We start from the raw sequence: 13,613 nt of genomic DNA, 5'->3' as shown, positions 1-13,613 counted from the left end.
CATACCTACATAGAGACATATACTGTAGCATTAAACAACACAGTACGTTGGATCCTGAGTGGAGTGGCTCGAGCTATAGCTGAGGGTACAATAGGTTGAAGAGGGACTCATAGCGCTCTCTCTCTCTCTCTCTCTCTCTCTCTCCTCTCTCTTCCTCTCTTTTCTCTTTTGCAGGCGCTCAAATGACACCTCCTCACCTTTAACTTTGCTCTCTCTCTCCTTTCATTTTACCGACCCAGATATGCACATACAGACACCAGTGGTGTCAAGAACAACACACACACACACACACACACACAAACACACACACACCATCCACACAAAAGACAAGGACACAGACAAACACAAGGCACAGACAAGCATTGACCTGTGTATAGAAACAGCACTTATAGTCAGACAATAAAAGTTGCTCTGAAAGCTTGACTTAACACCGCAGTGCAGAGTGTGAGCCTCTGAGACAGGCAGGCAGCCAACCAGACCAGCCAGGAGACCAAACAGCAGATAAAGTTCACCCACCGCTCTCTCTCCTTCTCCCTCTCTCTCTCCTTCGCTCGTCGCGACTTTTGCAGGAGTCCGATTAGAATCACCGCAGCCCGGATCCCAGCCTTTTTAGAGTGGACCCTCGGAGGAGCGGGCTCAGGAGTGGAGCCTGACATGGTGTCTGGTTGTGGTTCTGGATCCAGACTGTGTTGTGCTGTAGTCCCTGATGGGTTAGTGGTCCTAACGGACCACACTGTACAGCAGCACTGCCACACACAACGTCACCGGCACAGGCAGACTGACTGTATTTCTGCATCTCTGTCTACCTCTTTCTTTCTCATGCGCTCTCCCTCTCCCTCACTCGCTCCCACCTTCCCGGCTCTCTATCCCTGCCCACCTCCGCCTGATAGGCAGGGCTTGGTGTAGGCTCTGCCCCTTTCTCCTCCTCCTCCCTCACTCTCTATGTGCTTTCACAGTCTTGACTGCATTCGCTTGCACATTACTGCTATGTGCTATTTGAGATTACTGCTATGTCCTATTTGAGATTACTGCTATGTGCTATTTGAGGCTAATGCTATTTGAGATTACTGCTATGTGCTATTTGAGATTACTGCTATTTGAGGTTACTGCTGTGCTATTTGAGATTACTGCTATGTGCTATTTGAGACTACTGCTATTTGAGATTACTGCTATGTGCTATTTGAGATTACTGCTATGTCCTATTTGAGATTACTGCTATGTGCGATTACTGCTATGTGCTATTTGAGATTACTGCTATTTGAGATTACTGCTATGTGCTATTTGAGACTACTGCTATTTGAGATTACTGCTATGCCTTGTTTAAGATTACTGCTATGTGTGATTACTGCTATGTGCTATTTGAGATAACTGCTAGGTTCTATTTGAGATTACTGCTATATGAGATTACTGCTATGTGCTATTTGAGGCTACTGCTATTTGAGATAACTGCTATGTTCTATTTGAGGCTACTGCTATTTGAGATTACTGCTATGTGCTATTTGAGATTACTGCTATTTGAGGTTACTGCTGTGCTATTTGAGATTACTGCTATGTGCTATTTGAGACTACTGCTATTTGAGATTACTGCTATGTGCTATTTGAGACTACTGCTATTTGAGATTACTGCTATGTGCTATTTGAGACTACTGCTATTTGAGATTACTGCTATGTGCTATTTGAGACTACTGCTATTTGAGGTTACTGCTATGTCCTATTTGAGATTACTGCTATGTGCGATTACTGCTACGTGCTATTTGAGATTACTGCTATTTGAGATTACTGCTATGTGCTATTTGAGATTACTGCTATGTGCGATTACTGCTATGTGCTATTTGAGATTACTGCTATGTCCTATTTGAGATTACTGCTATGTGCGATTACTGCTATGTGCTATTTGAGATTACTGCTATTTGAGATAACTGCTACGTGCTATTTGAGATAACTGCTATGTTCTATTTGAGATTACTGCTTTACGAGATTACTGCTATGTACTATTTCAGACTACTGCTATGTGCTATTTGAGATCACTGCTATTTGAGATAACTGCTACGTGCTATTTGAGATAACTGCTATGTTCTATTTGAGATTACTGCTTTACGAGATTACTGCTATGTACTATTTCAGACTACTGCTATGTGCTATTTGAGATCACTGCTATTTGAGGTTACTGCTGTGCTATTTGAGATTACTGCTATGTGCTATTTGAGACTACTGCTATTTGAGATTACTGCTATGTGCTATTTGAGACTACTGCTATTTGAGATTACTGCTATGTGCTATTTGAGATTACTGCTATTTGAGATTGCTGCTATATGTGCTATTTGCCATATTTTATATAACGTATGCCTAATGGCTTGTCATTTTGTCATCCTTGTTTCCTATCTAATCTCTTCTGTGACCTTGTTCGATTTCACCTCTGTGTTTTTTCACACTCTCTCACTTTGTGAAATCTCAATTTAAACAGCATAATAGAAGCCTTCTGCGGTTGCCAAGAACATTGGAATTGAAGCGTAACTGCACAGAACAAATAGAAGATAGGCTTAGAGAAATGACAAACCAAACGCTAGTAACTCTCTCTCTCCATCTCTCCCTCAATCTCTGTCTATCTCCATTTCTCTCTCTCCATTTCTCTTTCCTCATCTACCTCAATTTCCCTCTCCCTCCACCTCTTTCTCTATCTCCACCTCTCTCTCTTTCTTCCATGAATCCCTCTTTCCATCCATCAATTTCTCTCCCTCCCTCCATCTCTCTTCCTCCGTCCATCTCTCTCTTCCTTGCCCTCCCTCCAGCTCTCTTCCTCTCTCCCTCCCTTCATCTCTCTTCCTCTCCCTCCATCTCTCTTCCCTCCCTCTCTCTTTCTTCCATGCATCCCTTTTTCCCTCCCCAATTTCTCTCCGTCCCTCCATCTCTCTTCCTCTCTCCCTCCATCCATCTCTCTTCCTCTCCCTCCCTCCCTCCATTTCTCTTCCTTTCTCCCTCCCTCCATCTCTCTTCCCTCCATCTCTGTCTGAGACCAGCTGATGCTCTAGCTCCGCCCCCAAAGCTTGGCAAACACGAGTCACCATCATTCTTACCCAGAACCCACTGCAGCCAGCGAGACATTATTTTCTGTTTTCTCTCCCTCCCTCCATCTCTGTCTGTCCCTCTCCTCCTTTGGCCACCTGTTTGCCTTTCATCTGCTCTCTGTTTGACAGCTCAATGACTTGCATGAATGGTGGTGTTTCTCACCAACTCTCTCTCCCCTCCTATTGTCTGCTGTCTGTACAGTACAGTACAGTAGAGTACAGCACAGTGTCCACTCTCGCATTGCACTCCCATAGGCCCTCCTGGATGGACAAAGGCTTTCTGTGTCTGTCTGTCTGTCTGTGAAGCCGCAAGTGTCTTCACAGGCTCAACAGTGGAGGGTCCATAGACACATGTACAGTTGAAGTCGGAAGTTTACATACACTTAGGTTGGAGTCATTAAAACTCGTTTTTCAACCACCCCACAAATGTCTTGTTAACAAACTATAGTTTTGGCAAGAGGGTTAGGACATCTACTTTGTGCTTGACACAAGTCATTTATACACCAATTGTTTACAGACTGATTATTTCACTTATAATTCACTGTTTCACAATTTCATTGGGTCAGAAGTGTACATACACTAATTTGACTGTGCCTTGAAACAGCTTGGAAAATTCCAGAAAATTACGTCATGGCTTTAGAAGGTTCTTATCGGCTAATTTACATGATTTGAGTCAATTGGAGGTGTACCTGTGGATGTATTTCAAGGCCTATCTTCAAACTCAGTGCCTCTTTGCTTGACATCATTGGAAAATCAAAAGAAATCAGCCAAGATCTCTGAAAAATAGTTGTAGACCTCCACAAGTCTGGTTCATCCTTGGGAGCAATTTCCCGTTCATCTGTACAAACAATAGTATGCAAGTATAAACACCATGGGACCACGCAGCTGTCATACTGCTCAGGAAGGAGATGCATTCTATCTCCTGGAGATGAACGTACTTTGGTGCGAAAAGTGAAAATCAATCGCAGAACAACAGCAAAGGACCTTGTGAAGATGCTGGAGGATACCGGTACAAAAGTATCTATATCCACAGTAAAACAAGTCCTATATCGACATAACCTTAAAATGTCGCTCAGTAAGGAAGAAGCCACTGCTCAAAAAACGCCATAAAAAAGCCAGACTACGGTTTGCTGCACATGGGGACAACGATCATACTTTTTGGAGAAATGTCCTCTGTTCCGATGAAACAAAAATATAACTGTGCCATAATGACCATCGTTATGTTTGGAGGAAAAAGGGGGAGGCTTGCAAGCCGAAGAACACCATCCCAACCGTGAAGCACGGGGGGTGGCAGCATCATGTTTTGGGGGTGCTTTGTTGCATGAGGGACTGGTGCACTTCAAAAATAGATGGCATCATGAGAGAGGAAAATTATGTGGATATATTGAGGCAACATCTCAAGACATGAGATCAGGAAGTTAAAGCTTGGTCGCAAATGGATCTTCCAAATGGACAACGACCCCTATGATACTTCCAAAGTTGTGGCAAAATGGTTCAAGGACAACAAAGTCAAGGTATTGGAGTGGCCATCACAAAGCCCTGACCTCAATCCAATAGAAAATGTGTGGGCAGCACTGAAAAAGTGTGTGCGAGCAAGGAGGCCTACAAACCTGACTCAGTTACACCAGCTCTGTCAGTAGGAATGGGCCAAAATTCACCCAATTTATTGTGGGAAGCTTGTGGAAGGCTACCCGAAACATTTGACCCAAGTTAAACAATTTAAAGGCAATGCTACCAAATACTAATTGAGTGTATGTAAACTTCTGACCCACTGGGAATGTGATGAAATAAATAAAAGCTGAAATAAATAATTCTCTCTACTATTATTCTGACATTTCACATTCTTAAAATAAAGTGGTGATCCTAACTGACCGAAAACAGGGAATTTTGACTTGGATTAAATGTCAGGAATTGTGAAAAACTGAGTTCACATGTATCTGGCTAAGGTGTATGTCAGCTTCCGACTTCAACTGTACGTGGACAACACAGCATGAGAGCCAACAGACGTCATACAGTAAATGGATAATAGTGTGTGGGAGGTTATGGTATGATAATGCCTGTCTATGAGCTTGGTATGCCGTTGGTATGTATTCTGTTAGTGGGAATGGATGTTTGTTACTATAGGTGGAATAGCTCTTATAACAAGTGGTGATATCCTGTATTGTTGATGAAAACAACAACTTTTGGATCCCTACAATTATATATATATATATATATTAAATACGAGCGATCCTCTGTAGCTCAGTTGTTAGAGCAAGGAGTTTGCAATGACATGGTAGTGGGTTCGATTCCCAGGACCACCTCCACGCAAAATGGCTTATTCATATGATCAATTAATCATTGATTTCTAATAGCTCTGATATTTGCCCTGCCCCTTCAGTCTCCCTTGGAAATCAGGGCCTCATCAGGAATTCACCCTGGTTAAGCCTCAATGCAGCAGTGAGGGGGCTTTCAACCCTTAAAGTCTGAACCCAAAAGAAACAACAAAGACAACAAATGTAACAGCAATAAAGGTAGAGGTACTAGATCCATCTGCATAGCATCTCCAGTGTTCTGTCTATGTCATGGTAACGCTGCGCCAAGCCCTAATTTGCCTACCGACACCTGTCCCCTTGGCAACCCCAGTGAGACTTAGGAGACAGGAGGAGACGAGGGAAATCATTTTGTTGTTTTGTTGTTGCTGCACAATTAAGTTAATGACCACTTTTTAGTGATTACGAGAAGATTGTTGAGATGTGTGGTTGAGTAGCACATAACAGTCATAACAGTATATGAGTCATGTCAAGGTGAAGTCACTGTTTTACCCAATTAACTACCCATGTTTATTGACTTTCATATGCTTTATTACATGTTCGAGACTCATATATCTGTAGAGCTTGTCAGGGATCTGTATCCCAGCTGAGGATTCTCCAAGCCTCCCCTGTGTGTGTGTGTGTGTGTGTGTGTGTGTGTGTGTGTGTGTGTGTGTGTGTGTGTGTGTGTGTGTGTGTGTGTGTGTGTGTGTGTGTGTGTGTGTGTGTGTGTGCGTGAGTGTGCGTGTGTCCGCGTGCAGATGTGTGTGTGTCAGTGAGGCTCTGGGGCGACAGAGAGAGAGACAAACAAGCTCCCACTCCTCCCACCCGACTGGAGAGCCAGGTTCCACAGGGGCTTCTGTAAACACATGAATACACAGACTTCACAGACCTCAGCCCTCCCATTCCCTCCTCACATGATGCCTCCTCCTCTCCCAGTCCCACCCTGAGTCCTCTCCTCCTCTCCCCCACCAACGGTGCTCTCCTGTGGGGTGGACCATTTCATGCGCCTCCTCCATCGCGGTGGATCATTCAGGGGATTGTTGTGCTTGTACGTCACCAGGTGGGAAGTGGGACGCCTGTATCCCAGACTGGCACACAACCAGAAGTGACTGTGACAGCCACCGTTCCTGTTTGGTACACACACATAGAGACTGACACACGCATGCACACACATACTAAGCACTCATCCCAAGAGTGCACACACACACACACACACACACACCTCCCCCAGTGTGTAATAAATGAAAATATATCAATCTGCCACCCTGGCACGCTTTGCTGTCGTCACACACAAACAGCAGGGTGAGACTGCAATGCCAGCCAGCCATCCTACCACCACACTATGCCACGTCACAGTGTCACACAAACAGCAGGGTGAGACTGCTATGCCAGCCAGCCATCCTACAACCACACTATGCCACGTCACAGTGTCACACAAACAGCAGGGTGAGACTGCTATGCCAGCCAGCCATCCTACCACCTCACTACGCCAAGTCACAGTGTCACACAAATAGCAGGGTGAGACTGCAATGCCAGCCAGCCATCCTACCACCTCACTACGCCACGTCCCAAAGGCAAATCAAATTGTGTTCGTCAGATGCTTCGTAAACAACAGGTGTGAACTAACAGTGAAATGCTGTGTCTCATAAAACAAAGAGATGCCACTATCACTACGCCATCTCATTGTCCATGCCACCCAGCGTAGAAACACACACACGTACACACACCACGGATTCCACACCAAGAATTTGGCATAGGGGAGAGATGACCTTCACAGCTGGTGCAGAGGAGCACCCATCTCTGTGGACTACAAACGAGTGCTTCACTTACACACTTAACTCAGCACTTTCCCTCTCTCCTCGCCCCTCCTCCACCCGCTGCTCCCTCGCTCCCCTCTCTCTCTCTTCATCTCACACTTCTAGTGTGACAACTCCTCACGAGACAGCCACAGCCTCTCAAGAACGGGAGTAAACCAAATGATAAAAGATGACACTCTCTCTCTCTCACACACACACACACACACACACACACACACCCTCTCGAACAAGGTGACTGCGGCCATGGGACTGTAGGATTTCATGACCAAAGGTCGGTGCCAAACTAAACTAACAGGCCCAAAATAGCGGTGGACCGCACAGGGCTAACATGTGGCTCTGGAGCCCAGCCCATTCAAGGAGTTCTGTTTTCACTCCAGCCCTATCGGCACTGGTGCCGGGATCTTTACAGCTCTCATCGAGATGTGGCCAACTAGCTCATCGAGATGTGGCCAACTAGCTCACTATCTAGCTCATTGAGATGTGGCCAACTAGCTCATCGAGATGTGGCCAACTAGCTCATCGAGATGTGGCCAACTAGCTCACTGAGATGTGGCCAACTAGCTCACTGAGATGTGGCTATCTAGTTCATTGAGATGTGGCTAGCTAGCTCATTGAGATGTGGCTAGCTAGCTCATTGAGATGTGGCTAGCTAGCTCATTGAGATGTGGCGAGCTAGCTCTTTGAGATGTGGCTAGCTAGCTCATTGAGATGTGGTGAGCTAGCTCATTGAGATGTGGCTAGCTAGCTCATTGAGATGTGGCGAACTAGCTCATTGAGATGGGGCTAGCTAGCTCACTGAGATGTGGCGAGCCAGCTTATTGAGATGCAGCTAGCTTCTCATTGAGATGTGTTAAATAATCAATACATCATCAATATATCACAACCTGGAGTGTCAATACACGCTATTATGAAAAGGTTACAGTGTAGTTACGACCACGTAATCTGATTGGTCAAACGTGCATTCCAGCCACGATGTTATTGAGCCAAACATCAATGCTAGCCTTTGTGTTACTGACAAATGACCAAATATGGGAGGTAGAGAGCCACGGTGACTAACGAGCACTTAGAATCCAGAGATACAGGCTCGATACAGACTGTATACACAGAAACACGTTCATTTCTAACATAACATATCATTGACATGCAAGAGGATGAAAGAACATCATAGACATTACATACAGTATGTGTCTGTTTCAGGAACTGCCTCGTCTTTGTTGTAAAATGTTCCTCTCTTATTTCAAAGGTTTTCTCTACATTTTCTCTTGACAGCCTGTCTGATGAAGTAGCCTCTTTTCAAGAGGCAAGTGGACAACGGCAGAACTTAAACCCTCCCTGGGGCTAACACACTTGTGGATAGGTGTGCCAGCTTTTCATCATCATCACACGCGTGCGTGTGTGTGTGTGTGTGCACGCAGCGTGCGTGCGTGCGTGTGTGTGTGTGTGCGTGTGCATGCGTAAAGTACACCGTGCTTCATGTAGGATATGCAGTGCATTCAGAAAGTATTCAGACAACACCCCATAATGACAATCAACAACTGGTTTTTAGACATTTTTGCAAAAGGAAATATTACATTTACATAAGTATTCAGACCCTTTCCTCAGTATTTTGTTGAAGCACCTTTGGCAGCGATTACAGCCTCGGGTCTTCTTGGGTATGTAGATCCTCTCAAGCTCTGTCAGGTTGGATGGGGAGCATCACAGCTATTATCAGGTCTCTCCAGAGATGTTCGATCGGGTTCAAGTCTGGGCTCTGGCTGGGCCACTCAAGGACATTCACAGACTTGTCCTGAAGCCACTCTTGTGTTGTCCTGTTGGAAGGTGAACCTTTGCCACCAGTCTGAGGTCCTGAGCGCTCTGGAGCAGGTTTTTCTCAAGGATCTCTCTGTACTTTGCTACGTTCATCTTTCCCTTGATCCTGACTAGTCTCCCAGTCCCTGCCGCTGAAAAACACATCATGATGCTGCCACCACCATGCTTCAACGTAGGGATGGTGCCAGGTTTCCTCCAGAGGTGAAGCTGGGCATTCAGGCAAAATCTTGGTTTCAGGCCAATCTTGGTTTCATCAAAATCTTGTTTCTCATAGTCTGAGAGTACTTTAGGTTCCTTTTGGCAAACTCCAAGCGGACTGCCATGCGCCTTTTACTGAGGAGTGGTTTCCGTCTGACCTCTCTACTATAAAGGCCTAATTGGTGGAGTGCTGCAGAGATGGTTGTCCTTTTGGAAGGTTCTCCCATCTCCGCAGAGGAACTCTGGAGCTCTGTCAGAGTGACCATTGGGTTCTTGGTCACCTCCCTTCTCCCCCGATTGCTCAGTTTGGCCGGGTGGCCAGCTCTAGTAAGAGTCTTGGTGGTTCCAAACATCTTCCATTTAAGAATGATGGAGGCCACTGTGTTCTTGGGGACCTTCAATGCTGCAGCCCTTTTTTGGTAACCTTCCCCAGATCTGTCCCTCGACACAATTCTGTCTCGGAGCTCTATGGACAATACCTTCAACCTCACGGCTTGGTTTTTGCTCTGACATGCACTGTCAACTGTGGGACCTTATATAGACAGGTGTGCCTTTTCAAATCATGTCCAATTCATCACAGGTGGACTCCAATCAAGTTGTAGAAACATCTCAAGGATGATCAATGAAAACAGGATGCACTTGAGCTCAATTTGTTTTATTTTTTCATTTAACCTTCATTTAACTAGGCAAGTCAGTTAAGAACACATTCTTATTGACAATGACGGCCTACCGGGGAACAGTGGGTTAACTGCCTTGTTCAGAGGCAGAACGACAGATTTTTTCCTTGTCAGCTCGGGGATTCGATCCAGCAACCCATACTGTCATACAGTATCTCACAATGTAAACACTAAGTTAACGTGAAAGGGAATGCAACGCAATATTATAAGAAACATTATAAACTGTGTGGTTCGAATGCTGAATGCCATGAATGCTTTTATCTCCCTCACCAACTTCAAACATCTGCTATCTGAGCAGCTAACCGATCGCTGCAGCTGTACATAGTTTATCGGTAAATAGCCCACCCAATTTACCTACCTCATCCCCATACTGTTTATATTTATTTACTTTTCTGCTCTTTTGCACACCAGTATCTCTCTCTACCTGTACATGACCATCTGATCATTTATCACTCCAGTGTTAATCTGCAAAATTGTAATTAATCGCCTACCTCCTCATGCCTTTTGCACACAATGTATATAGACTCTCTTTTTTTTTCTTTTTTCTTTCTTTTTCCCCCTTTTTTCTACTGTGTTATTGACTGTATGCTTCTTTATTCTATGTGTAACTCTGTGTTGTCTGTTCACACTGCTATGCTTTATCTTGGCCAGGTCGCAGTTGTAAATGAGAACTTGTTCTCAACTAGCCTACCTGGTTAAAACCTGTTATGGCTGCTGTCCCTGTACAGGGATCAACATCAGCAGAAATTTCAGTGACAACTAATAGTACTCGATACAACTCAAACTTTCATTAAAACACACATGCAGGGTACTCAATTAAAGCTACACTCGTTGTGAATCTAGCCAACATGTCAGATTTTTAAAATGCTTTTCGGCGAAAGCATGAGAAGCTATTATCTGATAGCATGCAACCCCCCAAAATACCTAAAGGGGACGTAAACAAAGGAATTAGCGTAGCCGGCGCTACACAAAACGCAGAAATAAAATATAAAACATTCATTACCTTTGACGAGATTCTTTGTTGGCACTCCTATATGTCCCATAAACATCACAATTGGGTCTTTTTTTCGATTAAATCCGTCCATGTATACCCAAAATGTCCATTTATGAAGCCCGTCTGATCCAGGAAAAAACTGCTTTCCAAAACGCAACGTCATTTTTTTAAATTAAAAAAGTTGCCTATAAACTTTGACAAAACACTTCAAACTACTTTTGTAATCTAACTTTATGTATTAGTAAACGTTAATAATCGATTAAATTGATCACGGGGCGATCTGTATTCAATAGCAGCAAGTCTTGAAATCATGGTCCATATTTTCTCTTCCATAACTTCCTCCGGTGGACTCGACAACAGGAAGTGCCTATTCCTCATTTCACCAAGGATTAACTTCAACCAAATTGCCAAGTCTGGCGACATCATGTGGAAGCTGTAGGAACTGTAAACTGGTCGCTATCTATTTTCCCTTGTCTTAGACAATACAGAGACTGGCGGAGGGATTTTTTGTTTGTTTTTTTTGTGAACAGTTTTCCTTGGGATTTTGCCTGCTACACACGTTCTGTTATAGTCACAGACATGATTTAACCAGTTTTAGAAACTTCAGAGTGTTTTCTATCCACACATACTAATCATATGCATATACTACATTCCTGGCATGAGTAGCAGGACGTTGAAATTTTGCGTGATTTTTTAACAAAAAGCAGAAAGAATTCACAGCCTCCTTAAGGAGTTTTAAAGGTGAAATAAATAAAAAATGCTGATTGGCTGAAGGCCATGGTATATCAGACCGTGTACCATGGGTATGACAAAAAAAAAAGACAATTTATTGTTTTAATTACGTTGGTAACCAGTTTATAATAGCAACAAGGCACCTCAGGGGTTTGTGATATATGCCCTTAGCCGTGGTATTTTGGCCATTTACCACCCTTCCTCGGACCTTATTGCTGGAAATCATATCAACAATACTACATGCAAATGTAATAACATGATGTATTAACATCAATTCTACTATGTAAGGGCATAAGGGCATATTGTTGTGTCAAATGGAACATAAATTGAAACACACATTATAAAATACAGTGACTCAAGACATATAGAGCCTCTACAATCCAATTCCTAGAGATTTTGCCCTCAAGCTGAGCTGGTCATTAATTCCGCTTTAGTGAGTGGGACACACTGTGGTAACGACTTGGCGCTCTGAACATACTGTAGACCTGCCCTGTGACCATGTGTCAGTACCATGACTTCAGCCCTCTCTCCTCCTCTCTCCCCCCCCCTCTCTCTCTTGATCCATGTGACTCTCTCCATCTCTTTTCCCATCTCTCTTTCTCTCTGCCTCTACCTTTCCATCCATCCCTACCCATATCTCTTTCTATCTCTCGCTCTGCCTCTATCTTTCCATCTCTCACTCTGCCTCTATCTTTCCATCTCTCACTCTGCTTCTATCTTTCCATCTCTCACTCTGCCTCTATCTTTCCATCTCTCACTCTGCATCTTTTTCTGTTTATTTCTCCCTTCCCCCTCCATCCCGCCATCATTCCTCATAGAGAGGGAGCCAGGGGCTGAGAGAGCCAGAGAGCCAGGGGCTGCTGAGTCCGCCAAACAAGACACCATGTGTTTGTCAAGAAGCGACAGATGGCAAGGGAGGTGAGAGGGAGGAGAGGAGAAAGTTTAGGCTTGACAAATAAGTCTTAGATGTAGTAGCTCCGGAACTTTCCATTGGGGGAACAAGAGTCAGTTTCAGTCCCAGGGAAGGATGAGTTGACTTCGACATAAGGTGACTTGTTTCCCCATCACCCAATGCCTTTCCAGTGTCTATGAGTGCCACAAACTCAGAATGTAGTAATTTTTTGAAGGTGATTTACTAGATGGGAGGACTGTGTTCTTGCCCCAGTTTCACTTGAGGCTCTGAACAGCTGCCTACTGTGAGTAACACTGGCCCTGCTAAGCCAGGGGGCGCCATCAGGGTACTTTCTAGAGCTACAATGACACACACACACACACACACACACACACACACACACACACACACACACACACACACACACACACACACACACACACAACTTCCTCCTGGGCCCAAGCCAAGGGATATAAGAGCAATATCTGTTCTCTCTCATGCTCTCTTTCTCTCTCCCACATCTCTCCCTCTCTGTTCTCACTTTCCCCTCTCTCCCACATCTCTCCCTCTCTGTTCTCACTTTCCCCTCTCTCCCACATCTCTCCCTCTCTGTTCTCACTTTCCCCTCTCTCCCACATCTCTCCCTCTCTGTTCTCACTTTCCCCTCTCTCCCACATCTCTCCCTCTCTGTTCTCACTTTCCCCTCTCTCCCACATCTCTCCCTCTCTGTTCTCACTTTCCCCTCTCTCCCACATCTCTCCCTCTCTGTTCTCACTTTCCCCTCTCTCCCACATCTCTCCCTCTCTGTTCTCACTTTCCCCTCTCTCCCTCATCTCTCTCTCTCAGTTCTGCTCTGAATCGCAAAGGGCCGTTTGCTGGCTGGCTGGCTGGCACCACTTCATCACTCTCACAGTGCCTCACCTAATGGCCTCACCTCAGCCCAGACGACCATTAGGACCCCTGCTCTGCTGCTGGGTGCTAACAGCACTGCCTGTCTGACACCCCATCCATCATGGGTCAATCGGTGCCCTCTGTAGCCAGGCAATGTGACGGAAACCTCTGGAGACAACCGCTTTTGACAAAATCTCAAATGATGCCCTATTCCCAGACATAGTAGTGGACTACTTTGGACCAG

At 44.9% G+C, this 13,613-nt stretch overlaps 1 protein-coding gene across 6 annotated transcripts in view; it reads right to left on the bottom strand.

Moving 5' to 3' along the window:
* Nucleotides 1-13,613, bottom strand: part of LOC139382280 (rap1 GTPase-activating protein 2-like) — a 115,744-nt gene that overhangs the window by 61,411 nt on the left and 40,720 nt on the right. Inside the window, exon 1 of one of the 6 annotated variants that reach the window (XM_071126153.1) lies at nt 517-857. The exons of 4 other annotated variants lie outside the window; for them this stretch is intronic. In XM_071126153.1, the coding sequence (XP_070982254.1) occupies nt 517-656 (140 nt within the window). In that variant the 5' untranslated portion in view covers nt 657-857. Of the gene's footprint in view, nt 1-516; nt 858-13,613 lie in introns of those variants that run through there. One more of the 6 variants, XM_071126152.1, reaches the window with a different exon arrangement.

Source organism: Oncorhynchus clarkii, chromosome 24 (genome assembly GCF_045791955.1).
Source record: "Oncorhynchus clarkii lewisi isolate Uvic-CL-2024 chromosome 24, UVic_Ocla_1.0, whole genome shotgun sequence".
NCBI classification, from domain to species: domain Eukaryota; kingdom Metazoa; phylum Chordata; class Actinopteri; order Salmoniformes; family Salmonidae; genus Oncorhynchus; species Oncorhynchus clarkii.
The sequence above is the reverse complement of the archived record's forward strand: the minus strand, read 5'-3'. Positions and strand labels throughout refer to the sequence as shown.